Raw genomic sequence first — 27,791 nt, forward strand, 5'->3', positions numbered from 1 at the left:
TTGTACTATGTGATGTGCTACTCTTTGACTCATATGCATGTTCAGGATGAATTAAAACCATGAACCATGATAATAACAAGCTTAGTGGTGCTGTACAACTTTTATCCGCAGTCCGCAGTGCCCTCTACAAAGGGTTTGCAGCGCTATCAAAAAAGCTATTTTGCGCTACTTTGAGGAATCTTAAATATAAAACGTATTAGTAGTTAGTTCACACTTTTTTGTTAAGTGTTCTCCGTGTTCCTTCATAGTGTTGATGCCTTCAGTGAGAATCTAATCAGGAAAACTTTTGGCCTGTACTGCATATGTATTTGTATATATATACTGTATATATATGGGCTGTCAAAAATAACGCGTACCTAATTCATTTCATTAATTACGTTAAATGTTTTAGTGTAATTAACGCATGCACACCAGAGCAAGCACGCCTCTGTTGTGATAGCAGACGGATCCGTCATCATAAGCACAGTTGAGCACATAGCACAATGGAGCACAATGGAGCGTTCCCACGCAGGCACACAGAGTCTGACACTCTTCTAACTTCATTCTGACCTGAACACATCAACAGCAGTACAATTCCAACACCACATACTGTATGTATCTCCAACTCACACATCTCTAGTCCGTTCACCCTGGGAGCGACACTTCCTGATTGTCATGACAAGAAAGCGAGATGCATTCAGGGACACTCCGAACATCACAAAAATCGGCTTTATAACGCGCGCGCGAGTGTGTTTAAATAAACAAGAATATAAAGAAAAACATGAAGTAGATATTCTTATCACTCACTTTGTAACTCTTAATTCGAATGTACAATTTGCTACGTTTAAGTATGCTGGAAAATACACTGAAAACAAGTACATTTATATTAAATTACGTGATGTCTTTGAACGCAACCCCACACTACTCGTAATAACACCGTCTAAAGTGTGATTCAAATGTTCTGCTGCTATGAAAGAGAAACATAGATTATGAGACTTGTGCGGTATCTTTTAGCTTGACTGACATATTCAGCTCATTTTAAGCTGTTAATACATACAAATATATATAATCCTGTCCTGTCATTTGTCTTTCTGTTCATTAAATACAGTAAAAATGGGCATATTTTAGACATAGTTGATAATGGTGATTAATCATTGTCAATTAATTAGAACTGTGATTAATCTGATCAAAATTTGTAATCATTTGACAGCCCTAATACATATATATATATACAGTGTCTGCAGAGAAAAATTCTGGCCCTTAATTTAAGTTTGAGGACCCACATCTGTAGGGGTGGGCGTATCGGTAATACTCATAGCAAGGGTAGTATCAGTATCTAATTGATCAGATCAGATCTTATTGCGATTGATATTTCTCAGCTCACTTCTCTTATTTTCAGAAATATATGATTTTTTTTGTTGTGTTGTTCATGTGTTACATGGTTGATATTGTTATATCTACAGGCTCTACTGGATTGTTGTACTGTGCACAAACAAAATGTCACCTCAGGAGTTATTGGAGACAGGAGGGCTTTGAGGCAAAAAGCCAAAGAATTTGAATGAGAGCCACTAGCAGCTTTTGCATTTGCTCCTATAATGCATCCAAGCTATTAAAGTTAGTCAATGGTAAACAAGCATGACAGCCATTTTACCCCTAAATGTGCCTAATTGCAGAAACCTGGTGGTTTCATTGCTCCATCATACATTATTCTGCACGATTAATGATGACATTCCCATTGGGAAATTTGAGGAATATCCTGGTGCTATTACTATTTACTTTCAGAACTGGACAGCTCCAGTCCTTTCCCACGCCCCGCCCACCTCCGGCAGGCTGGCTGTGAGAAACGACCACACACTGTAGTGGGCGACACCTCCCGTGGCCTATTGGGATTTTTTTTTTTTTTTTTTTTTGTCGAGGGGAGGGAAATGACAGAACTTGGAGACCAATTTACTCCTTCCTCCTTTTACTCTTCTGCCATGGATGTGGTCGCTCCTAATGAATGAATGGCGCATTGAAGAGGAATCAGGTTGATTTTCATTGAGCGCTGTGACTGAAAAGTGGACATTTTTGTTGGCTCTTTTTCTTGTGTGTGCTCCTGTGCTGTGTCGTGCTGTTGGTTATGCTCGCCACACTTGTCCAAGCGCTTTCTCCTCCGTGCCGCTGAAGAGGAAGGATGGCTCTCCTGGTCTTGCTCCTACAAACCGGGCTTGTTTTGGGCTCGAACTACGGATATGTGGAGTGGTCGGACATCGACCGAGACGAAAATACAGTGCTTGGCACCCAAGTCATCAACAGGGAGCCGCCCCATCACCCGACCTATTACCACTCGCTGCCGGCCACCGAGCGCACCGTGGTAGCGCACAAGATCGAGGAGGACCTCCCGAGGGTGGTGACGGCTTTCCTCCACAGCGGCGACTCCTCGGCGCTGAGGCAGGTCAACTGCTCACGGAGGTACGAGCTCAGCAGCCTGCGAGGCGGCCTGCACGTCGCCTCCCACTACTCGCTGCACGGCATCCTGGAGACCATGACGCACGCCACCAACTTCTTGAACATGATCCTGCAGGCCAACAGGTCCGGAGAGGAGACCTTTCAGCGCGACCTGCACTGGTATCACGCGTTGGTTCGGAGCATCCTCGAGGGGGACCCCAAAATCCACAGAGCTGTGGTGACCTTCCACGGGGAAGCGCCGACGCCGAGCCCTCACGTCTTTCTGCAAGCAACCAGGACCGAGAAGGAAGTGGTGCTGCAGGACCTCTCCAGCTCCGCGCACCGGCTGCTGAGGAGCAGGAGCCCCGAGTCCGAGTGGTTCAACGAGTTTAGGGATGGAAGGAGAGCACACACGCACAGAAGAAGATCTGATCCCAAGGCTGGAGTTTACCTGCTGGACAAGAACCACATTAAGTGGTCTGCGCCTTACCTGGAGTGCGAACATGGGGCTTTTGTGCCCCATTGGCTTCTCACCTTGTCAGCTGGCTTCTATGGACTCAGGAGGGATTCTGCACCAGAGTTCAGGTGAGAGGAAGAAGAGAGCATCAGAGCCATCCATGTGCAAATATATATTTAACACAAAGAAGTTAACATCTGAGACTCAATTTCATTACAGCACAAAGAGCACAGCTCATTTTACTACAAATTATCACTCTAGCACCCCCCCCCCCCCAAAGAAAGTAACGTACTCAAAACCACATACACGTTTTTTCTGAAAACGTTTCACCGTTATAATAGATATCAGTATACTTTAAAAATAGCTTAATGTATTTACAATACATTGATGTATTATTCATTCAGTCTGTGGGTAGCATCGTCCTAAACATGAAAAATACCTTCAGATAACTTCAGCATTGAATTGGCACTACTGTAAATAAATTACAGCACATTAAATGAATTAAACTCACCCCCATTAAATATTTAACTCATTTGCATTGTACATGTTTCATTATAATAGATTTTTTTCCGGATTATCGGGCGAAATGATACATTTCTACAGCCTTAGAGTGGGGGGCATGCCGACACACCCACCCGAATGTAAACACAAAACACATTAGTATATTTTACAATTATAGTTTGACATGCAGAAAAGAATTCGAAATGCATGTAAATGATGAATGAAAGGGATAAAAATGACCATTTAAGGTTACTTTCAGCTTCATTGAAGATGTGTTGTTGACAACGACGCCATGTGGCATGATGCCTGTGAATATTCACGCTTGATTGTGGAGTCCCCCAGGGATCAATTCTTGGGCCCATCCTGTTTGCTGTGTACCTGATGATCCTATTTAGCACAATATTTACAAAGCATGGCATCACTTTTATGCAGATATACCAGTCACAAAAAATGATCATGCCCCCCGACACCCTTTCTCGAGTCCTTAAGTGACGTCAAGGTCTGGTTGGCTGAAAATGTCTTCAAGCTCAATGAGGCAAGCGGCACCCTTTTGGACCTCAAAAACTATGCACGTCCTACAGCCACCGGCCTTGGCGTCATACTTGACGGTGATTTTAAGCTTAATAAACAAATCAACGCCGTTGTAAAATCCTGCTGTTATCATCTTCAGCTTTCATCTCAAATCAAATCATTTTTTATCTTTGCAACATTTGGAACAAGTCATGCACGCTTTTATTTTGTCACATCTGGACTACTGTAATGCGCTTTACTCTGGAATAAGCCGCAATGCTCCACTCCAGTGTGCTCATTGAGGTCCGAAGGCCAGCTCCAACTAGCGGTGCCCAAGACGAGACTTAAGACAAGGGGAGACCGGGACTTTACTGTCGTCGGCCCCGGGCTGTGGAACAATCCCCCCCCATGTAAAAACAGCCCCCACAATTGAATGCTTTAAGTTTTGTCTTACAACCCACTTTTATTTACTGTCTTTTAACTCGCCGTGAGTCGTGTGGTCCTCTGTATCTCTTATTCTTTTCTTTTAGTTTTAATTGGTTTTACTTGTCCTCGTTTTTTGTTTTTTTTTTAACTATTTATTTTATTTATTACTTTTATTGTTTTTATTGTTGTTTTCAATGTCTTAATGTTTTAAATGCTCTTGTTTTTATTTGATTTATTAGTTTTTACTGTAATAATTGGTACTTTTACTTATTTATTATTTGACTACATTGTGCAGCACTTTGGGAACTGTTTATAAAATGGGCTCCATAAATAATGTGGATTGGATTGGATTCCCAGGGCATTGAATCGATCGCAACTGCGCTGTTCAGGTTGTCTTAGAAGACGTTTCTCCTCTCATCCGAGCAGGCTTCATCAGTTCATGCTCAAAGACTAGGTGGGACACACACTAGTCATACTAGATAGGACAGCTCTAGTCCGAGAGCTTGGTGCAAGAGCCAATCTATTTGTCCTCTAATTTGTCAAATAACGTTGTTAGGATACAATGGAGTGGGGCCTCTGCCTGCCAGCGATGGCCGTTTGGGTGGTACCACCTTCGTTAGCTGTAAGGATGGTCATGGACCCACCTGAAACCAAGGTGGCTGTAACTGAATCTTTTAGAAAAGGATGAAAGGACAGCATTGTATGTGGGAGGAAGATGGTGTCGGAGCCCCCGGCCCCTCTGTTCACAGATGGCTTTTCAACTAGGGATGTCCCGATCCACATTTTCCAGCTTCCGGTCTGATTTTTTTTTATAGTCTTGCCAAACCGATCCGATCCGATCAATGCATTAAAAAGAATGTAACCAAAGTATTGCTGAATGTACGTTTTTGCGACACAGCATGAGCAACAATATTGTTTGGATTTGTAACAAAGTCTAGTCAGGTCCCTAATCCAATACAAAATCCATCCAATAAAAGACAAAATTGGAAAAAATGGCCATCCAAAATACTTTTAGGATAGGACACATCATTTGACATGGTTATAGATCAATTTGTGGTGTGATTTAGAATAACAAACTCTCTTCAGCGCGATAGTAATTTATTGACGGTTTCGATTGTAAACAACCAGTGGTTAGAGCAGTACTTCTTGTGCGGGCAGTGGCAGAGCCAGAAATCTTTCATTGTGGTGGCTAAGGTGAGACCATTACTCACACAGGGGTGGCAATACCTGAAATGATACCTGAAATGTCTAGATGGCCACCATGACACAGCAGTCCGGGCGCAGTGAGGGGACCTACCGCTGTAGCTACGGAGCCAAACGTCCAACGTGAAACTAACTCCACCACGGTACGCCGCCGACATGTTTACATGGTGGTGTTGCGCTTTCGTCTTCTTGTGGGTGGCGGGAGTCGGGTGGCAACCATGTTGGAGTGTGGCTCAGAGTTACGAACGTGATACGGCAACCGGATCGACTCCCTCCTTCAAAATACAGGGGATCGGCAGCCGATCTTGATCCTGAAGATTGGATCTGGACATCCTTATTTTCAACCTTCACTCTTCTTTCAAACCATCTGTCTTCTCTGTCCAGAATGTGTACATTTTTGTCCTCGAAAGAGAGGTCTTTCTCTTTGAGGTGCGGGTAGACCGCAGAGTCTTGGCCTGAAGAGTTAGCTGGCTGCTTGGTTTCCCCAATGTCAAAATCGGTGCATTCCTCACTGCACTGGGCAACATACACCAGATTGTTCTCCAAGGGTATGAGGTGTCCTGTTTTTGGGTTGTGCCAACGTCTGTCTCAAAGTGTGAGCAGGTTTGAAGTGTACTGGTATGTTGTGTTTGTTAAGAATCCTTCTTAGATAGTCCTGAGACATACGGCATGCTAATGTTCTTCCGTCTGCTACTCTTTTCCTCCTCATCCACCTTGCTTTGGTTCCTTCTGGAACGAGATGCACTTTTTACAAACGGTCAGCTGGTGAACAACAGCTTTTGAGGGCCTCCCTCGGGTTCTCTTTGGCCTATAGCCTGGTGGGAACATTACCATCTCTGTGTTGTAGGGTTCTGATAACACCCAGTTTGTGTTCCAGTGGGTGGTGCGGGTCAAAGAGGAGGTATTGGTGTGTGTGGGTTTTCTGTAAACACCATGGAGGCCCCCGTTGTCTGCAATGTGGACGTCACAGTTAAAAAAAACAAGTGTTAAGACAACGAGTTGCTAAGTCTTCCGTTGGAATTTTAATGATCAATCTCTTGGACGCAAGAAATTATGAAGTGACTCACCGTATCCGCTCCTCTGATGTGCGTCGTCCTGGCGGCGTTCGGCTGTAGTGTTGAAACACATTGCTCCTGTTGTAGTATTTTACTCCTGTGCAAAATTGCACTTAAAAAAACGCGAATCCGCGAAAGATGAACCGCCGACATAGCGAGGGAACACTGTAGCTGTTAGTTAGCAAAGAACTACAGTGTCAACCACTGTTGACATCATAGACAGGCAACGGAACCGACTTCCGGTTAAGAACACAGTTGGATTCACGCAGTGTATTAATATCAAGGCACATTGTACGCTAACTGGAAAGTGTACGCGCAAAATCTTGGCGTAAATTTTTGCCGTTAACCGAAAAAACACACTAACCAGGGCATACGTTTACCGAGGTTTCACTTTATAAAGATGATGATTAACATTTTGGTAGATAAGTCTTCCATGTGCTATAATATTTGTAAAACGTATGTCCCAGTATTTCAATGAGTGTCCTATAAAGCAGTGATTCTCAACTGCTGGGTTGCGGGTCTTTGCGTGGGCCAAAAAACCCCCCGCCCTGAATGCACTTCGTGTTCTTGTCTGTGCTATTTGTTTTGCTGCAAGTTTGAGTTGAAACAATTCTGCAATTTGCGTTGCTGCTTGTCATTAAGGGGTGATGGTGGGTCCCGCAGCCAAACTAGCTATAAAGGGTTTTAAGATTTACACACATAATGACAACCCACATTGGACATTATTATGTGATCTAAATGCAAATGTGAAAGTAGCACTGAAAGAAGAAAACAGATGGTGCAGAAGGAATCGTAGACCTTTCTCATTTAAAATGCTCTCCTGTCACAACACAGCTGGGCATGTCTTCTTCATGCACAGCATCTGAGCGCCACTGTTAGATTCGTGCTGCTGAATGCATCTACGCAGTGTGGCGTTTGCATGAGTGGGTTGTAAATCTGCACGGTGAAACACCCGGGGTTCTCACATGACAAGGAGAGGTGCAAGAATCAATAACACTATGTGAGTAAATAATAACGGATGTACAAGTGTACAGCATATGGCCACTGAGGCCCGTATGAATAGGGCTTTTTCCACCGGGGGTCAAATACTGAAAAATGAAAGGATACCAGGGCCACTTTGATACTGTGTAAACGTGCATATGTAGATATGCTAAGAAGTTAGCCATATTTCACGAAAAAAAATGCATCTCAGCTTTGTGATATAGTTGAAAAACCCTTTTATGAGTTTAAAAATTGGGTCTTTTTCCATTTTTGCTGTTGTTTTAAAAAAAAAAAATCGGATTATTATATTAATACTAGAATGTGCAATTTCGGGTGAAATTGCGTCTGAATGCTGGCAATGCTGACGCCAAACTGCAATGCTGCACTCGCTGTCGAATGTTGCTAATATGCTAACACCTAGCACGATAGCGCTAAGTGTCTATGTAAGGTAATACAGACGAAAATAGCAAAAAAGATAAAATGTTAATGTCAGCATGCTATGTCAGCAATGCTAACATGCTAGCTGTTAGCATGCTATCACCGAGCATAATAGCGCTTAGTCTTTGTGTCGGTTTAAACCTATGAAAATTGCTTAAATGTTAACATGATAATGTTAGCATATTACCAATGCTGACATGCTGTTAGCATGCTAACATCATTTAAAAGATTTACAGTTTTATTTTATTTTGTTTAGTTTCTCATAATATTACGACTTTATATAAAATAATGTACTTTTTCTTTAATATTTCAACTCTGTGCTATTAAAATTACATTATTTTTACTCATAATATTAGTTTAGTCTGGTAAAAAAAATTGTGACCTTTTTTCTCATTAGAATATGACTTTTTTTTCTTAATATTTTGACTATATCCACATAAAATTACGTCTGTTTTTGTCAATTTCTGTTGGGTTTTTTTGTAATTTTCCAACTGTTTCAACTTTCTTCTTGTAAATTTTCTTCTCAGAATTCTGACTCTATTCCCATAATATTTAGACTTTATTGTCATAACATTCTAAGTTTTTGCGCAACCAATTAGAACTTTATTTGTTGTTTTCTTTGTTTCTCATAATAAAAAAAAAAACATCTTTTTTCTTTAATGTTTTAACTTCTTGATGCTAAAATGAAGATTTTTTTCCTCATAATATTACAACATTATTCTCGTAAATGTATGACTTTTTCTTGTTAGTCCAACTTTTTCTCTTAATATATTGACTTTATTCTGATACAATTCCTGCTGTTTTTTCCTCTTTTTTAAATTAAAAAAAAAAAAATTCTTGTTAAGCTATATTTGTCCAGCGGGCCAATAAAACAACAGCCTCAGGATGCAAATGGCCCCCGTGCCGCACTTTGGACACCCCTGCCATACAGTAATTTGTAAAAGCTTAGACAAATAAAATACATTAAAACATGAATTAAATGCCAATTAACAAATCAGCTTTGGATAAAATGTAATAAATTGATGATGTAATGATGCAGTGGGCCTCATAAAGATGCACTGCAGTATAATGACAAACCATAATACTGAACTCTTTCACGGTTCATGTTCACGGGAGCTATGGGCCCTTTGTGTTTAACTGCGTCCTCTGCTCATCTCAGCGCTGTGTTGATGTTTCTAAAAATAGCAAGTCTGGACAGAAAGGATTAAGCCTTTCTTCCCATTCTTGTGCAATTTGCTTCTTTTTTTTTTACAGGCTGCTCAGGCTACAGTATATTAAATTTAAAAAATGAACTCAATATACAGTATATAAAGATGTGAAATGTGGATGCAGTTGTCAGATGTGAATGGTTTTAGTGTTATCAAGCTTTGACTGTTACACACACACAGACAGACATACACACGCATCCTTTCTCGTTCTGTCTGGCTGTGTACTACAGAGGCTACGTGGTGGTGAAAGCCTCTTTCCATGGTTGTTTGTTCCACTTCCCAGCAGGCAGATGGAGACAGCGGGTGTCAGACTCATCCACTGAAACACAAAAGAGAAAAAGAGTAGAGGGAGGATTGTGGTGTGAAGTTGTACAGTATATAACTGGCAGGTTTTTTTTGAGATCCGGTAAGACCACCGTTCAATGAAGGAGACGGCTTTAAGGAATATTTATTTTACACTCTTGTGTGTGAAAATTCAATCCTTTTAAAGTCATTACAGTCGTCCCTCGCCATTCAGCGCTTCAAATTTCGCGGCTTCACTCTATCATATCTATATGAATGAATAAATCGTGCCGCTTTTGTGGTTGAATATGACATTTTTTTGCCTAAAGTAAGCACTTTCATACATAAAAATGGCTAAATGAAGTAAAATACAAATATGAGGCATTCAGAAGAAGCATTGAAAGACGTTGTGATGATATGTAGTATTCCACACTTGTCACTGAGTGTCAGTAATGTTACTGTGATATTTTGGGAGACACACAAGCATCAGACTTGACGAGAAGTTGAACTTGTTGGAAGCTGTGTGTCCCATTACATCTGGCGTAAAAGTAACGCCACATTTCAGAAAAAGAACATCATACCAACAGTAAATTACGGTGGTGGTAGTGTGATGGTCTGCGGCTGTTTTGCTGCTTCAGGACCTGGAAGACTTGCTGTGATAAATGGAACCATGAATTCTGCTGTCTACCAAAAAATCCTGAAGGAGAATGTCCGGCCATCTGTTGGTGACCTCAAGCTGAAGCCAACTTGGGTTCTGCAGCAGGACAATGATCCAAAACACACCAGCAAGTCCACCTCTGAATGGCTGAAGAAAAACAAAATGAAGACTTTGGAGTGACCTAGTCAAAGTCCTGACCTGAATCCTATTGAGATGCTGTGGCATGACCTTAAAAAGGCGCTTCATGCTGGAAAACCCTCCAATGTGGCTGAATGACAACAATTCTGCAAAGATGAGTGGGCCAAAATTCCTCCACAGCGCTGTAAGAGACTCATTGCAAGTTATCACCAACGCTTGATTGCAGTTGTTGCTGCTAAGGGTGGCCCAACCAGTTATTAGGTTTAGGTTTAAAAACTGCATTTTGTGTTGTGTTGTGTTGTCAGTGACTAATATGTCAAGTCGTTTGATGATCTGAAATATTTATAGTAAGTGTGACAAACATGCAAAAAAATAAGAAATCACGAATGGGGCAAACATTTTTCCACACCACTGTAGAAACAGAACACCCTTCCCAATCACATTCACTGAGCCGAGTGAACCACTACACTATCACTGACACGCTATATTATAATATTGAAACGTTTTTTCCCTGCTTAAGGTTGTTTTTTTTTATCTTCCTCAGTCTTAACTTCTTCCCCAAACCGTCTTTCCTTCCCACTTACACTCTTGACCTTCTTTCTCGAGGGGATAGCTCTTTCTATACCGTTTAATTTACTTTTCCAACACTTTATTCTTCACACATACTTAACGACTGCTGTGCCACATCTTTTCTCTGCCTTGACTTCATTTACACAGCCCTAATTACTCTTTCTTTCTCCTGTCTTCTCCACCTGGCAGGGGTGTTGTCCGTGTGGACGTGAACCTGCAGGATGTGGATATTGACCAGTGCTCCACCAGCGGCTGGTTTGCGGGGACACATCGCTGCAACCTCACCAGCATGCAAGTAAGTGCAGTAGCACATTTCTCTGTTAACTCATTCTTACACCCTTGACTCCACTAAAACTCAGTATGCCATTGCAACAATGAGGTTTTGTTCAGTGAAGTGTTGCCGCTAGTTTCCTTCTGAAGCGTGTCATTGACCTGCTCTTCGTTGCTTGGATTGTGCTTGAATGTTTCAACTAATTGAGCAAAAACCCAAACAAGAAGTGTTAGTTCATTCAGAAATGATCAGCGATGATGCAAGTTATTAGACTCTTCGAAAAGATTATACAGTTGTCCCTCGTTTATCACGGTTAATTGGTTCCAGAATTAGGATTATACATGGAATATTTACCTAGTTAGAACATAGAAAACCTGTTCATGACCTTCTAAATTTGGGTTTTAGCAATTTTTAGAGCCCTGTAGACATGAAACTACCCCTGTAGTAACCTTTACACTATTATTCTTTCTTTACACCACATTGTGCAACTCTAATGCGCAGCCTTACGGTATCACTGCAGGGAAACAACAGACGGCCGCCGCTTTAAACATAGCAAGCTAACCCAGGTAACTTGTTAGCCTCCAGTGTATTTATTCTAAATTTAAGAAAGGGTTTCATTTCAAAAAAAAAAAAATTAAGAAAGGGTGTCAAACGGAACGGGGAAGAATGACAAAGTAAGAAGCCAAATACATACCACTTCCACACACAATAGGAGGAGAACTTTTTTTCACTTTGTCATGTCGGACATGCCATGGCTGACTCCATGCAGTGTGAAGGTAATCTAATCTAATTCATCAACGTGACATTACTGATTCCTAGTGACCAGAATACTACATATGACTTGTCTTTCAATATTTTTTTTACTAAAAATAGGACGTAGTCAACCATGAAACAATGATCATTAATTAATTAATTAATTTTTGAAAAAACGCGATAGAGTGAGGGAGCTATGTTTGTGGCGAGGGACAACTGTATAACCTCAAAACTGTCGGATAAAATCAGGACTATGGGTCATTTTCAGCAAATAAAAGCAAATAAAACACAACTTCTTACAGCCTTTTTCACGTTCTTGCGTCATTTCAAAACAGAAGACGCCCTTTCAACAAATGAAAATTCATTTGAACTCTCAGAAGTGTCTCAACTCGCAGACGCGGAAAATTCCGGGGCAGTATCATAGGCAGCGTAGCATAATGATGCCCTCACTCCCTTTCAACTCACCATGAAAATGCAGACTTCAGGTCATTAAATGGTGAAAAATTGGTCAAGCAAAGCCAGGTGTATGATCAATAATATTCACCCTGATTTTGTCACATTTCGGCAGCCGCTTTCACACCGAAAGTAAACGGGGAATGACAGCACCTTACTAGTGGTAGCAATCATCATAAATCAATCATAAATCAATGAAAGCGTGAACAGCCATTTAGTTGCAGAGCTAACAAAGATGCACATGACGGCTGTGAAAGGTTTTCCCGCTCGATGATCACAGATGTTGTCTTCAGCTTCCTTGAGGTGGACAAAAAGCTTTTTTTTTCCTGGAATGGGCCACATTGTGTAAGGGGTGTATTTATAGAGCACAATTTAAACACAAAGTCATTCAAAGTGCTTTACAGAAAAGAAGAGTAAAATCACATCATAAAATCATTCCATAAAAACATCAAATCATTCTAAAATCATTTCGTAAAGTTTCATAAATCATTCGATAAAACAACAAATTTTCAGTTTGGATTTGAACGTTGCCAAAGTTGAGGATTGTCGCACATCTTCTGGAAGATTGTTCCAGATTTTGGCAGCATAAAACTGAAACGCAGCCTCACCGTGTTTAGTCCTGACTCTGGGCGCCCGCAGGAGACCCCTCCCTAAGCTTCTCAGAGCTCGAGATCGTTCATGTGGCTCAAGCCAGTGCTTAGACCTGAGTACTGGACTAATATGGTCATATTTCCTGGCTCTAGTCAGGACTCGAGCAGCAGCAATCTGGATGTACTGCAGCTGTTTTACAGCTCGTTTAGAGAGCCCGGTGAGAAGGCCGTTGCAGTAGTCTAGTGTGCTGGAGACAAAGGCATGGATTAGTCTCTCTAAATCTGGCTTAGACACTATTCCCTTGATTTTGGCAATGTTTTTAGGTGGTAAAAAGATGATGTTATCGATTTAATGTGTCTGATACTTTGGGTTTTGGGTGATTTTATGCAAAATGTGTTAATACATTATTCCAAAAAGAAAAATATAACAATATAGTCACACACGGGGGGTTGCACTGAAAAAAAAAGGAAATCAGTCAAGGCAAAATAAATAGTTTTTAAGGTAAGATATAAAGGTAAACACAAAAGTACACAAAAATACTAAAAGCTACCAGTCCAGGTATGAACACTTCATATCTCATTTGAATACTGTAAATGCGCTGCTGGGATGGCTATACATATACAGGCTATATATCATGTTTGACACTTTCCAAGTTGATGGAGAGGCAGCGATCCGTCGCCTGTTAGACCACCCGTGTTCTGTCTGCATGTGTCAGTGTGTGTGGGCTCCCCTGAACGTGTGTGTTCAGTCTGCATGCGTCAGTTTGTGTGGGGTCCTGCATTTCAGCTTCCACGCTCATGTCGGTGCCAATGAATTTCACGTGATGTAGTGCGGGAAGCCTCTGTGACTCCATCAGGGAGGGAGAGGCTCTGTAGACGGCCATGCGTGGATGGCATGTCGCTCGCCATGTGATGTATAATAAATGTAGCGTAATGGATTGCATCAAGATGGGTTGAATAATTGACCATGCTCTTTGTCTGTGCGCCCCCTCCCCATTTCTTGGTTTGTGTTGGTGGTGGTGCGGGGCTACACAAGGTGAGAAACAGTGCTGCTGGGCTGCAACCACGTGTTCGGATGAGGGGGCAAACATTTCGATACAGCCACATACACGCTCAGTATCTTTGTAAAATGGTTGGCAGAGTAATGTGAATAACGCTGTATGCCGCTGAAATGATTTGCTCCAATTTTGAGTGTGCACGGTGTGTTGTATAAAGACATGAAGTAGCTGAAAACAAGCTTATCTTCCATCAGACGTAGCGCTTCTAACATTTCTGTTTGCATTTTGACACCAAGTCAGTCTGCATGAACACATTGTGGTATGTGTCCTTCATCGTTTCGCTGTGTTTTTCCGTGGAGGTGTAGCGTATGAATATTAATTTGATGAAAGAATGCAATCGCAACCCTGTTAGGTTGCTTCCCAGTAGCCTGCAATTGACATGGGTGGTTCATATTTGCTATTAGATTGTATCGCTCTGCCAGAACACTAGTCTATTTCTAGAAATATTTATTTTAAACAAGTGAAGATGTGTGTTTTCGTAGCTTAGAGTTAATGAAGAGAGCATTTTAGGTGTAACTTTATTACTTTCCGGCACAGGTTCAATGTACGGCTGGTGCAGACTTTCTTCCCCTTTTTGTGTGTTACTTTTCCATCCTATTTTCTTGGCAGTATATTTATGGTGTTTATTGAATAACTTGCCACTTATACAGATGGGGGATTTAGACCTGGGGTGTCCAAACATAGTGAAAAATGAAAGGATGCAAGGGCCACTGATATTTTGTAAAGCCGCACATGTAGATAGGCGAAGAAGTTATATATATTTCAAGAAAACATCACATCTCAGCTTTGTGATGGAGGTGAAAAAGCCTATTATTACTATGAACATCAGTGTTTGCTGTTCTTTTCCCCCATTTTTGCTGATTTCTTAAATTTCTTCTTGTAATATTAGGACTTTATTCCCATAATATTTACATTTTATCCCATAATATTATAACTTTTTCCCCAACCTAATTACCTATGACTACTTTAAAAAACAACAACATATTTTTTCTTTATTATTTAATCTCAATGCTACTAAATTGACATTATTTTTCCTCATAATATTGCGGGTTTTTCCTGTAAAATTGCAACTTTTTTCTTGTTAGAATCCAATTGTTTTTTTTAAATGAAGTTTCCAGCTATTTCAACTGTTTTTTGTAAATTTTCCTCTCATATTTATGACTTTTTTACTGGGGATGATCCGATGGATCGGCCACCGATTAGTATAGTATTTCCTTAAAAGAGACGTGATCGGCATATGCCGATAAATGCCTTTCAACGGCGATCACAAGAAACGATCGCCATGCGGCGGTGACATGACAATTCATGTCATGACAACAGAAACGTGACATGAATGTGCATGTGTGCTGTGTCACATTGGGTTGCCGACATCCGTACTGAGCCGAAAATGGTCCGTATTGCCGTGAGAATCAACACTAGTCTGTAAAACCTCCAATGGTTTCAGTCTGACAGCTTGACACAGACTACACCAATCCATGCCAGCGTGTTTGATCACTCCCATGTCAAACCTATTGATATTCCACTTTTCTTGCATCTTTCTTGACACGCTTTGCCTAGTTGTCCGCAGCTAACTAGCTAGCCAGCTACCAAGCTAGAATTATCCACCTAGCTTCTCATCTCCGGACTCCAAAGTGACTTTTCACCACAGTGAAATTATGTTTTTAAAACAAACAAGCAATGCGGTTAGTTTGGAGCTCATTTTTGTCCCACGGGGAAGTGGATATTACCTTTGTGGGGTACGTACTAACTTTTTCAAGTATCACTGAACAACTTTATCTTCAAAACACTACTTGTGTGTGGTTGTTTAGTGAACATAAAGACAATCCGACCAAAAGATTAGTTTTTAATAAATTGGAATTGTCTAACGACTAGAATTACTCTATTTTTCCTCGTTATGTTACGCTATTCTCCTAAATTTACGGCTCTTTTCTTTTTCAACTTTTTTCTCTTAATATTTGATTTTATTCTTGTAAAATTCCGTCTGATTTTTTCATTGTTTTCTTTTGTACTTTTTGAAAGTAAATTCTATTTTTAGAATGCGTGCCGCAAATGGCCCCCGGGCCGCACTTTGGACACCCCTGATTTAGCTGAAGCGGTATGAGGAAATGACAAATCTACAGTTGTCAGTTGTGAGGGAATTCTTTCTGCATTGCACATTTTCATGAGCATTTTGGAGTCCCAACAATATTTTAACTTTGTTTTTTGAAAAGTGTTCTTGTTGTCGTCAGTCAAACTCGAGCGTGTTCACTCAGCAAGAGAGACGAGTTCAGCAGCCACCTTTCTCTGTAATTTCTGGTTGTTTCTTGAACATTACCACTTCATGATGGATTATCTTAGTAATAACCTTTACCAAAATCCCTATTTGAACAATTTCCACATGCGAGAACAGCGCATGTAAGCAGCATTTTCGCTCTGACTTCACGTGCCGTCTCCCTGCCTCCCCCTTTGACCTTTATTAGTAAATATAAAATAGGTATTCTGCAACAAATGCAGATTGGTTATTGGCTGGCTGGCTGGCTGGTTGCTTTTCGTGTATGAGCAGTAAATGAGGGAGTGGGCTTTGAGGAGTGAGTAGCCTCAGAAAAATGCATGCCAACAATGCACATTTTGCCGCCTCTTACTCTGTGATGATGATGATTCTCCTAACACATGCCATATTTGGCACATTCACATGGTGATTCACTGCCAGCTTGAGTCATCACTGTTGTTTATCTTTTTTGAGTAGCAACGTGGGAGGCGAGATTCATGCCGCACAGTCCTTTATTCCAATATTATGAACAGCCAAAGATATTTTGTCAGATTACTATGATGATTTCATAACAGCGTAATCAATTTTTCGTCGCTGGCTGGATCATTGAATTATCTGACTGGGCTAATTAAGACGTATAACTGCATCTGCAGGGTCATCTCTCAGGGCGGCCCAGAAGAAGCTCGAGCCTGATACCATTCAAAACTTGCAAAGCCATGAGTATATTTATTTAACTGTTATAAAGGGTCACCTAAGGCAAACGACGACTGTGGAAAAATAATTAATCCTCATCGTCTAACCTCAGTACATGCTCACGCTTGCAGTGCTGTTTCTAATGTGCGGATGAGCTCATTATCGTGTCAGTTCTGCCTCTTGCCTTTTGTATACTTCTCTTCCCTCAGCTTGTTCCTACTTGAGGCAGTTTAATGCTTTCTGTGGTTCTCTGGTGCTTCTCAAATAGCGGGGTGGGACTTCTGTTCAAGACCACAGCCTTTAAAAGCCAAATTGTTGGCACAAATGTTGATTCAATGTTGTTTTCTGTCAGGTATTCACACTGTCATGATCTCTTGATGGCAAAGGCAAAAAAGCTTTCTCTCTTTGAACACTGCCTCTCTCAGCGCGCCATTGCTGCTGAGGTTGGACGCAGTAAGACATTTGAGACTGAAGGTTGAGTGTCAGCGAACCCCGGAAGCAGGAGCCGCAGGCAATCATAAATGTTCACAAAAATACTTTAATGGTCGTAAAGAGAACAAAAAACATCGGTAAGTGAAAAAACCCAAACAAAAGGAGCGCAGAAACAAAACAAAGTAACAAAATAAAGCGCTGCTGGGGCAAAACAACAAGCAGGATACAAACTAAGAGCAAGGCAACATTAACACAAAAAGGCTTACCTATAGCACTTGACAAATGGAATTGGGAGATGTGAAACACAAAGCACAGCGGGATATAAGCAAGGTAGCAAGAAAATACTCCGACAACACACTAGGAACAGGGCTGCCGTTAAATAGTGCCAGACTGATTGTAGCTGCAGCTCGTGGCTCCGCCCAGCGCCCACCTCCCGGAAGTCTGAAGGTAGCAAGAACACGGAAATAAGAGCCTGCGGGCTGGAATGTAACAGAGCCGGAGAATCCGATTGGCTGTCCGTCAAGGCACGGGACGATCCTTGGCCCAAATGAAGGTTGTTACTGATGCTGAGTGCGGTGCGATAACCATCAGACGGCATCTGCGAGAGAAGGCTTTTAAGAAGAAAAAACAAAGGCCTTTCCTTCTTCACCACCATAAAATTGCCCGTTTGGCCAGGAGAGCACCAAACATGGGACATTGAAAGGTGGAGGAAAGTTGAATTCTCTGATGGCTTCCAACGTTACTGGCATGACAAGGAGATCCCACCTGAAATGTTTTCCACATGGCACACTGGAGGGGGCGCCATCATGATCTTGGGGTGCTTTTCTTCTTCAATGTAACAATGGAGCTTCAGGTTGTGCAGGGGCGTCAAACGGCAGCCTGCTATGTGGAGATGTTGCAGGGGGCGTCCCTCATGACTGAAGGCCCTGGTCTGTGTGGTAATGACTGGCTTTTTCAAAAGGACAACGCTGCAGTTCACAATACCCGCCTGACAAAAGACTTCTTCCAGAGGAATGTCACTCTTGTGTGCGTGTTTCCCTGATTTAAATCCCATTGAGAACATTTGGGGATGGATGGCAAGGAAAGTTTACAAAAACGAGCATCAGTTCCAGACAGTGGATGCCGTCCGTGAAGCCATCTTCACACCCTGGAGCAACATTCCCACTGGCCTCCTGGAAACACTGGCAACAAGCATGCCCAAACTAATTTTTGAGTTAACAAGAATGGCGCAGATACTCATTCCTTTTTATTTCATTTCTATTTTAGGGGAGTTTCACGGATTTTTGAGCTATGATCAGCTGATGAACAGCCTATTTTACTTTAATGCTTGTTTGCAATAAAGCTTAGTCCAACATGTTTTGTCTCACCCCCATTTCTTCTTTTTGCATTTTGAAGCTCTACTTGGAACCTCCAGATCCAAGAGTGCAACATGTAAATAGTTGCAATTTTTCAAGTGGTCTTAAAATTTTGAAAAGGAGTGCAAAAGCGATATTGTCACAGTTGTACAATCACGAGACAGATAGTCAGTGACTTATGAGCAATTAGTTGCTAAGTCACGGACATGCCCTTCCAAAGACGTTTTGGTTGATGGCGGTCATGTTTTCTAACTAATCTTGCTGAAATTTTACACACATGTGCATGTCAGTTCCTTTCAGGTGTGCACCAAATTTTGTGACGATTCAGCTAAGCACTCAAAAGTCACAGTGGACGTTTTGTAGAGCGCATTGAGCTGTGTGAAACAAATTCAAGTCAGTTCGGCTTTTGAGGGTTTAATAACAGCGCCACCATGTGGTGTATTTGTCAGAAAAATAAAAGCCCAGGTAACAGAGTACAGTTGCATGTCTTGCCAAATTTTTACCCTTTCTGTGTGCAGTGGTTCCCGAGTAGAAGAGTTTACACACACACAGCTTACACAAACAAAGACATCTCTATATATACTCTCCTCTTGTCTTTCTCACGAAAAATCCCCCGTTAGCGGAAATGGCCTATGGAAAGTCAATGCATAGCTCATTTCTCCAACCACACCACACAGAAGTAATAAGAGTTAAGTCTGTCTCAATGTGTTGGAGCATCAACTTTGCAGTGTCGTCTCTTTTTGATGTGATGGTTCAGTGCAGCTGGCCAACATTAACACCTCTCGGATGTGTTCAGCAGGGGCGCTGTGATTATGCGCCCCAGCTTTCAAACTTTATGTCTCATTGAACTGAGAGCTGTGTGAATTGTTATGCTTGGCAACTTGAGGGCAACATAACCAGCCATAAACACACCATTAATGGTCTATGAAACTGTTTGGGCCAACAAGTCTCCACAGAGTGACTTTGTTTGCTAGTACATTCACATTATTCCAATGTGGATGTGATCTACCTGGTGTACCCTTGTTATCCTCCTCTAACATCCCTGAACAATGGAGCTGCAACAATTGTTGTTTTTTTGTGGTGGGCTGGACCAACACTGGGAAGCTACAGTTGCTGGATTTTGGGGCCACTGGCCTGGGAATCACTGTTGGAATTTGTACAACACAGCATGAGAGGTGTTCACAAATTATAGACCAGCAAAGTAGGTGAGCTTGACTTCCATGCCATTGAATGACACTCTATTAAAAATCCTCATTACAGCACCAGTTCAACATCAAAATGATTTTGAAGCCCAAGTTTAAAATCCCATAGTTCTTAAATGAACTTTCGAAAGGTCTGCAAAGGTTGGTACCCAGCAGTGATGTGCGATACCACAGATTTTTTATCCGATCCGATCTTGAGTAAAATTCTGGCTGGTATCGGGGATACCGAACCGATACCGATACTTGCAAATACACCTAATGTGCCTCATAATTAAAAAAAAAAAATTGTGTACAGTCGTCACTTTAGGGCCGCACGGTGGTCTAGTGGTTAGCACGTTGGCCAACACAGGAAGATCCTGGAGATCGGGAAGACCTGGGTTCGATTCTCCCTTGGGCATTTCTGTGTGGAGTTTGCATGTTCTCCCCGTGTGCGCGTGGGTTTTCTCCGGGTGCTCCGGCTTCCTCCCACATTCCCAAAAACATGCAGGTGAGGTTAATTGGCGACTCTAAATTGTCCATAGGTATGAATGTGAGTGTGAATGGTTGTTTGTCTATATGTGCCCTGCGATTGGCTGGCGACCAGTCCAGGGTGTACCCTGCCTGTCGCCCGAAGTCAGCTGGGATAGGCTCCAGCATGCCCCCGCGACCCTAATGAGGATGAAGCGGTATAGAAAATGGATGGATGGACAGTCGTCACTTTTACACAAGTTTATCGCGGTTAATTGGTTCCAGACTCGACCGCATTAAGTGAATTTCAATGATATGTAATAATTTCATAAAGTGTAGAAAACCTATTTATAACTTTTAAAATATGATTTTTTTTACCATTATTAGACCCCTGTAGACATGAAATAACACACCTACAGTCACCTTAACACGCCTATTATTCTTTGTTTACAACACATTGCTCAACTGTAATGGATCACTGTACGGGATCACTCAGGGACACAAGAGACTGCATGCAAGCATCGTAAGCTATCGAGCAAACTAGTTAGCCTCTCAAATGTACTCATTCTAAACTTAAGAAAGTACTTCAAATTGAGTAAGGAAGAAGGACAAAGTAAGAAGCCAAAACCTTACCACTTCCACACGGAATGGGGGGAGAACTATGTCGTGTCGTACACGCCATGGCTGACTACATGCAGTGTGAATGTAATCTAATCAAATGTCCTGTAACATTACTGACGTCTAATGGCCAGAATAATACGTATAACTTGCTTTTCAATATTTTTTGACTAATAATAGGCCATAGTCAACCTGAAACAGTTGTCATTTATTAATTAATTAATTTCTGAAGAAACACTATAGCGTAAGGGAGTGATGTTCGAACCATAATGTATTTCAAGTGATAGTATAAAGAATACAAGACATCAAAGTAATTGATTTATTTTAAACTCTTAATTATATTGAGGTAGCGATGTGATTTATAATATAGCCAAGCTAACACAATACAAAAAAAGGACAAAATCTTATAAAATGTGCAAAAATTGTGTTTTAAACAATAAAAACTGAAAATATGTAAAATAATAAAACCACTAAAATAAATCATTTATTTATTAAGAACTACTATATTGAAAACTACAGTCAAGCCTCAGTTAGCGTCCGCCCCAGTTAGCATGTTTTTTTTGGTCGAAAATTTACGCCACAATATTGCATGGTTTGCGCGCATTCGCCAGTTAAAGTAAATATGCCACGTGTCCTGTCATGCTAATAATACACTGCGTGAGCCCATCTGTATTCTTAATATGTATTTTTTTTCAATCAGAAAACATCCTTCTGTGTTAGCATCGTATTAGCTAGCAAACAAAATGGCAACCAGAACCGGAAGTCTGTCTATGATTTCATCAGCGGTTGGCTCTGAAAAATGCACAAAACACGTTTTTATAGTTACAATGATAGTTTTACGTGCATAAAACAGTTCTAAATTGCATATAAACGACGAATGAAAGGGCTAAATGAACAATTGATGTTACTTTGCGTTGATTGAAGAGTACCGTTTCCAAAGACACAACGTGACAGCAAGGCACACACGGAAACCACCTTCCTGTTTTGCTGTGACTTAGTTCTTGAATTCATTAGTGTTTCTCACCTTCTTTATTAAATGCTGACACTTGCAATTTTCCTACAGTGTCGAGGTGAGGCACACTATTGAATTCAAGAAACAACTCATGTCAAAGCAGGTAGGTGGTCGATCTCGCTGCCACATCGTGTCTTTGGGGACAGTAATCAAGAATCACGTCGTCAGTGAAAGTAAAAGTAACCTTAAATATTCATTTATCCCTTTCATTCATATATATATTCATTTATATGCATTTTTAATTGTTTTCTGCATGTCAAACTATAATTGTGAATCTATAAAAACGTGTTTTGTTTGAGCATTTTTGGCTTTCTGGAGAAAACGAATTGGATTTACATTATTTTTTATGGGAAAAATGGATTTGGTTAGCGTCCGTTTCAGTTAGAGTCAGACCTTCTGGAAGAAATTAATGACACTAACCAAGGTTAGGCTGTAATTCACAACTCACACATGGCTCTGTTTACGATCCCCCTTCGTTTCAACAACTGACTGTGGTTACCCGGAATAAAAGGTAATCAATCGCGTGTCATTTGGACAAGAGCTCAATCATTTAGTGACTTTCCACTGTGTTCCTGCTAACGATATACATTACCTCAAATGACTGAAGTATCAAAGTATTGATATTTTGATGTGAGAATCAATTTTAGAGCACTGGTATCGGAGGTATCAATATTTCAGTATCGATCCACACATCACTGGAACCGAGTGTGAAGTTGGCTGGATTCAATTAAAGGGGCCCTATCCGTCACGTTCTGCTGTAATCTTAGGGGTGCCCCACGATGCGGAGTCATGGCAGCCTGTGTGATCAATAAAGTCTTAGGCGGAGAAGTCTAAAAACACAAGGTACAAAAAAACAAAGGGAAGAGGAACCACTGCGCTCAGCTCTGCAGGAGAAGCACACAGAGGTGAGATCACAAGATGTGACTACCGGAGCACTAGAAAGACGTACAGTTGGTCCGGGAGTAGCCGTAGAGAAGAGTGATGGAGCAGGACCTCTACAAGGAAAGTCTAGTGAACTCACAGCAAGATGAAGATTACAGCTGCACCCTGCAGCTCCCTCAACCACAGTAAAGATGCAGCATTAAGAACCCAAAACAGGAAACGGAGAGAACAAAATAAGAGCGCAAAACATGAAATAATGGCAAGAACTGAAACAGCTACCACAAAAGTCGTGTCTGGCAGTAAGGCCGTTGTTTTCTGGAGAGTCAAAGATCTACCTCGGGGTCACTTCCCCTTTGCTGAAAATTCTCCAATATTGATCCAATTACAGTTGTCCCTCGTTATATTGCGGTTAGAATATCACTGCCTCTTTAAACCTGCTTATGACTTTCTAAATACAGGTTTTCGCAACCGAGTGTGAAGCAGCTGGTACAGGAATCAGCACTTCCATAGCTGAGTCCATGGTTCTCACCCGGAAAAGGGTGGAGCACCATCACCATCTCCGGGTTGGGAGTGAGATGCTGACCCAAGTGGAGGAGTTTACGTGCCTCTGAGTTTTGTTCATGAGTGAGGGAAGGATGGAATGCGAGATCGACATGCGGGTTGGTCCGGCGTCTGCAGTGATGCGGACTCTGCATCAATCTGTTGCGGTGAAGACGGAGCTGAGCCGAAAGGCAAAGCTCTCAATTTACCGGTAGATATAGGGTGAGAAGCATGTCATCCGAGAGAAATTCAGAGCAGAACCGCTGCTCCTCCGCATTGAGAGGAGGAAGATGTGGTGGCTCGAGCATCTGGTCAGGATGCCTCCCGGACGCCTCCAAGGGGAGGTGTTCAGGGCCGTTAGGAGGCTTCAGCGTGTGTGGGCTCCCCTCAACGTGCGCGTAGGAGGCCTCGGGGAAGACCCTGGACACGTTGGAGAGACTATGTCTCTCAACTGGCCTGGTAACGCCTCGGGACCCGTCAGGAGGAGCTGGATGAAGTAGCTGGGGAGAGGGAAGTCTGGGATTCCCTGCTAAGTGTTTCATACAGAGTGGGAAAGAAGGACAAAAAAGTCCAAAACTTACCACTTCCACATGGATTGAGAGGAGAACCTTTTTTTCACTCAATCTTAGCCATGGCATGTCGTCTCCACTTACTTAAGATGTATGTATTGTAAAAGCCCCTGAAATGAGCAGGATAGGGCCCCTTTAAGAAAATAAACTATGGGTTAACTGCATATAGATTTTTTTCTGTGCGGTTTGTTGGATTTTCCTTGCACTTCTCAGTTCCAGCAAAGGCTGCGGAGGAAGTGGGATTTGTCACCATGGACTAAACACAAGACCTCATGAATTATGGATGACGAGTCACAAGGGTTGCCTCTTACATGATTACTCCTGTAATTATACAAGAGTCTCAACATGATTTGTTCGGGTGATTTGTGACTGGATGCTTATGAGACAATGAATTTGGGATTTCAATGGTGCGCTTTTAAAGTGTAGTAAGCATCAAAGTGGGCTGAGTATGTTTGCATATGCATGTGTGTGTTTGTTTTTGCCCATTCTGGGAAATGTGTCGCTGGAGATAAAAGCCTGCAAAAGCAGAGCTCTGCTAATGAGTATAAGCTACTATGACAGCCAAGAAGGGTTACCCACTCTAAACCCCACACTGCCTCCTTTTCCTGCTCTCTGCCTCACGCTCCGTTTTCATTTGAGCTCAGATTTCTCTCACTTCTTCTTGTCTCTAGTTATCACACCCTCCTTTCCATGTGGCCTTGTTAAACACCCCTACTCCATTTTCATAAGCCAATTAAATCCTCAGAAAAGAGAGGATAGGCCCGCCAGAAATGATTTTCCCGCATCTGCCAGCATTTTATTCCCTTAAAAAGCAGAGCTTTTTTTTGGTAATTTGGCATTTAAATCATCACTTAAAGTTTGAAAGTCAGTGAGAAGTGACATCCGCCTCCTCTGATTGCTGAATATGCTCCCGCATAACATCTTCCTTCCCAGAACCGGATGACCTGGGCTGTTATCACATGCACCCTGTTCCATTCTTTTTCTCAGCGCATCTAATTTGCAGGAACATTCATAGGCAACATGATTCAAACAAAGACCTTGAGCACTGCTGTAAAGAGCAACGCTATTAATTCTGGCAGCAGCACAGCAAGTACGTATTTTTAGTGATGCGAGTCGCTCGCATCTGAAAAATTTATCACCTGTACACACGTGGCTCCTCTCTGCACTGCTGCAAGAAACCTGAATGGCCCCGCAGGACCCTGCTTTAGAATAGGAAAGTTATTTTCATAAAAATGTCTATTTGTTTGGCTTTTTTTTGTTGTTGTTCTATAGTTCTTAAAATAATATGCAACAATGACGAGCCAATGGTATGGAGGATCAAATGGGGCAGAATGAAATAAATCAATAAACCGTGAAAGAATGACTTAAATCTGTCATTAAATCATTAAAATGCCAGTTCATTTCATGTAAAAACATATATAACAATGGACCGATGCAGTGTCCGCATCACTGCAGACGTCACACCTGAACAAGATCCCAAGGCACTTAAACTCCTCCACTTGGGGCAGGATCTCATCCCCTGACCCGGAGATGGCGCTCAACCCTTTTCCGGGCGAGAACCATGGGCTTGGAGGTGCTGATTTGCGTTGCAGTGATAACTATGAATTTATTTATTTATTCATTTTCTACCCTGCCTGCTCCCAGTCATGGGTGAGTCTAAGCTGATCCCAGCTGACTTCGAGTAAGAGGTGTGGACTCTTGGTTTGGTTTTTCTTCATTCCACCCTTATTTCCTGATCTGTGATCTTATTTTGTTATTTCCGTTTCCTGTCTAGCACTGTATGTAGTACCTTTACTGTGGTTAGAGGGAGCTGGGAGCGCACCTGCTTGTCATTGGTAGTTGGTAGTAGTCCTGTTTAGTTCGGCTGGGGGCTTCTGCTTGTAGCCAGTTCTTTGTTTTTCGCTACTTTTCTTTGGACTGCTGTTAGCTGTGTGTTGGATGCTTTCTGTTGCAGCTTGTTCCCTGGTAGTATTGTCCTGCTCGGGCGCATTCCTGTTTCCACCTCCAATGGTGAGTTTTATGTTAGCCCTTGCTGTACCTCCTAGTCTATTTATTTTTTTTGCGACTATGGCTTTTTGTGTACCGTTTCACTTTGAATTAGCTGATGTTTTGTTTAAATTTCCTTGCATTTCCTTGTATTTTAACGTTTTTATTTGAGGTGAGCGTTCAATTCTATTATCGTAAAAACCTCGAACACTGTGGCTTGTACAGCGGTGCGGCTAATTTATGGCTAAATTCTAATCTTGTGACATCTCCTTTACTTCACAACTGCTGCTAATTGTTTAAATATTGTGCCTCTCGCCAGACGGTGAGGAAACGGTAGCTCTTTCTTTGGCAGGAGCCAATCACAAGCTATCAGTGCACTCACATCGAGCTTGTCAACCCACTGGAAATCGCAGGAGGTCATTATATGTAACAGTATAACAATATGACAGTCTGACTGACGGTGTCACTAAACTCATCACACAGCAACTTAACACTCAAAAGGTATAACAGAAATATACAAACATATCGATATGAGTTGAAAATGGAAAAAACACCTCTTTGAAAGTTTTCCCATAATTCATTGCATCTCAGCAACACCTTCATTGGGGTGCTGCAATGACGTCAGCCTCCCTCTGGACTCCTCTGGCTCCCTATGGTAGACAGAGGCAGCATTGCAGCGCCATCCATCCATTTTCAATGCTGCTTATCCTCAAATGAAATGCTTTGCTCAAACAAAATGCATTATGGGAAAACTCTAAAATGTATTTTTTTTTCATTTTGGACTGGTACTGGTACATGTTTGTATATTTATTAGGCATATCATTTGAGTGTTAAGTTGCTGTGTGAGTTTAATGTTCTTTGTAAGATGACACTGTGAGTCAGACTGTTATTTTGAGTAATAACCTCCTGCAATTTCCAATGAGTTGACAAGCTTGTTGTGAGTTTTTTCATAGCTCACGATTGGCTCCTGTCAAATAAAGAGCTGCCTTGTCCTCATGGACTCGTGCGCGCCACAGTTATGTCATTTTATGACGTGGACACGTGTGGCTTATACACCGGTGCGGCTTATATATGTGCAAATCAATTTTTTCCTCTAAATTTAGTGGGTGCGGTTTATACACCAATAATTATTTTAAGATTGTGCCCAAGTCAATTGTGAAGTGAGCCCTAATAAGTCAGAAAAGCATGGACAAAAGGGAGTAAAAAAAGAAAAAACACATGCTATTTTGACCATATCTACTAAAAGCTTCTAAAGAGTTCTTGGTCAGACGTAGTAAAGTAACAGCTGGAGAATGATTGCTTGCGTAATGTGCACAAAATCCCCATGACCCCCGGTCTTTTTAAGGGAACAACAGCGAACGTCAGATGATATGAGTGGGTTTCTCAGCTGGTCTCACACGTTTGAAAGCAGTTGCTGTCGCTATGGCAACATCCTGTAGGTGAAAACGGATTCAGATCGATGCTTCTCTGATTTCTACGGCGGTTCCTATGACCTGACCTGACTGACGTTTCTCATCTCCATGCACCAAAAGCGCACAAAACACCTATCACCTTGACGCTGCTGCAACTGCAAAACATTTCCCTTATTTTCCCTAATTTTCTACAAAAAAATAAAAAATAAAATCCCTTATTATCAAATGCAAATATGGCATGCTCACCATCGGTGCAAGCGTAGAGTTTGTTTTCCAGAGAGAGCGAGGATTGACGTGTGTTTTTCACGTCCGTTTTTTTTTTTTTTTTTTTGGTAGTGGTCAAAAAACTTCTTCACAAGAACTGTAATTGGATGGGAATGGCAACGTGTTCGATGCCATTATGACGTAACGCAAGTTCTGGATATTTCCTTTGAACT

At 41.7% G+C, this 27,791-nt stretch overlaps 1 protein-coding gene across 1 annotated transcript in view; it reads left to right on the forward strand.

Moving 5' to 3' along the window:
• Nucleotides 1-1,876: 1,876 nt before the first annotated feature.
• Nucleotides 1,877-27,791, forward strand: part of LOC129174664 (probable G-protein coupled receptor 158) — an 85,173-nt gene continuing 59,258 nt past the window's right edge. The window contains exons 1-2 of the mRNA XM_054766478.1: nucleotides 1,877-2,991; nucleotides 11,023-11,128. Coding sequence (XP_054622453.1) covers nucleotides 2,153-2,991; nucleotides 11,023-11,128 — 945 coding nt within the window. The 5' untranslated portion in view covers nucleotides 1,877-2,152. The remainder of the gene's footprint in view (nucleotides 2,992-11,022; nucleotides 11,129-27,791) is intronic.

The sequence above is a fragment of the Dunckerocampus dactyliophorus genome, chromosome 2 (genome assembly GCF_027744805.1).
Source record: "Dunckerocampus dactyliophorus isolate RoL2022-P2 chromosome 2, RoL_Ddac_1.1, whole genome shotgun sequence".
Taxonomy (NCBI): Eukaryota; Metazoa; Chordata; class Actinopteri; order Syngnathiformes; family Syngnathidae; genus Dunckerocampus; species Dunckerocampus dactyliophorus.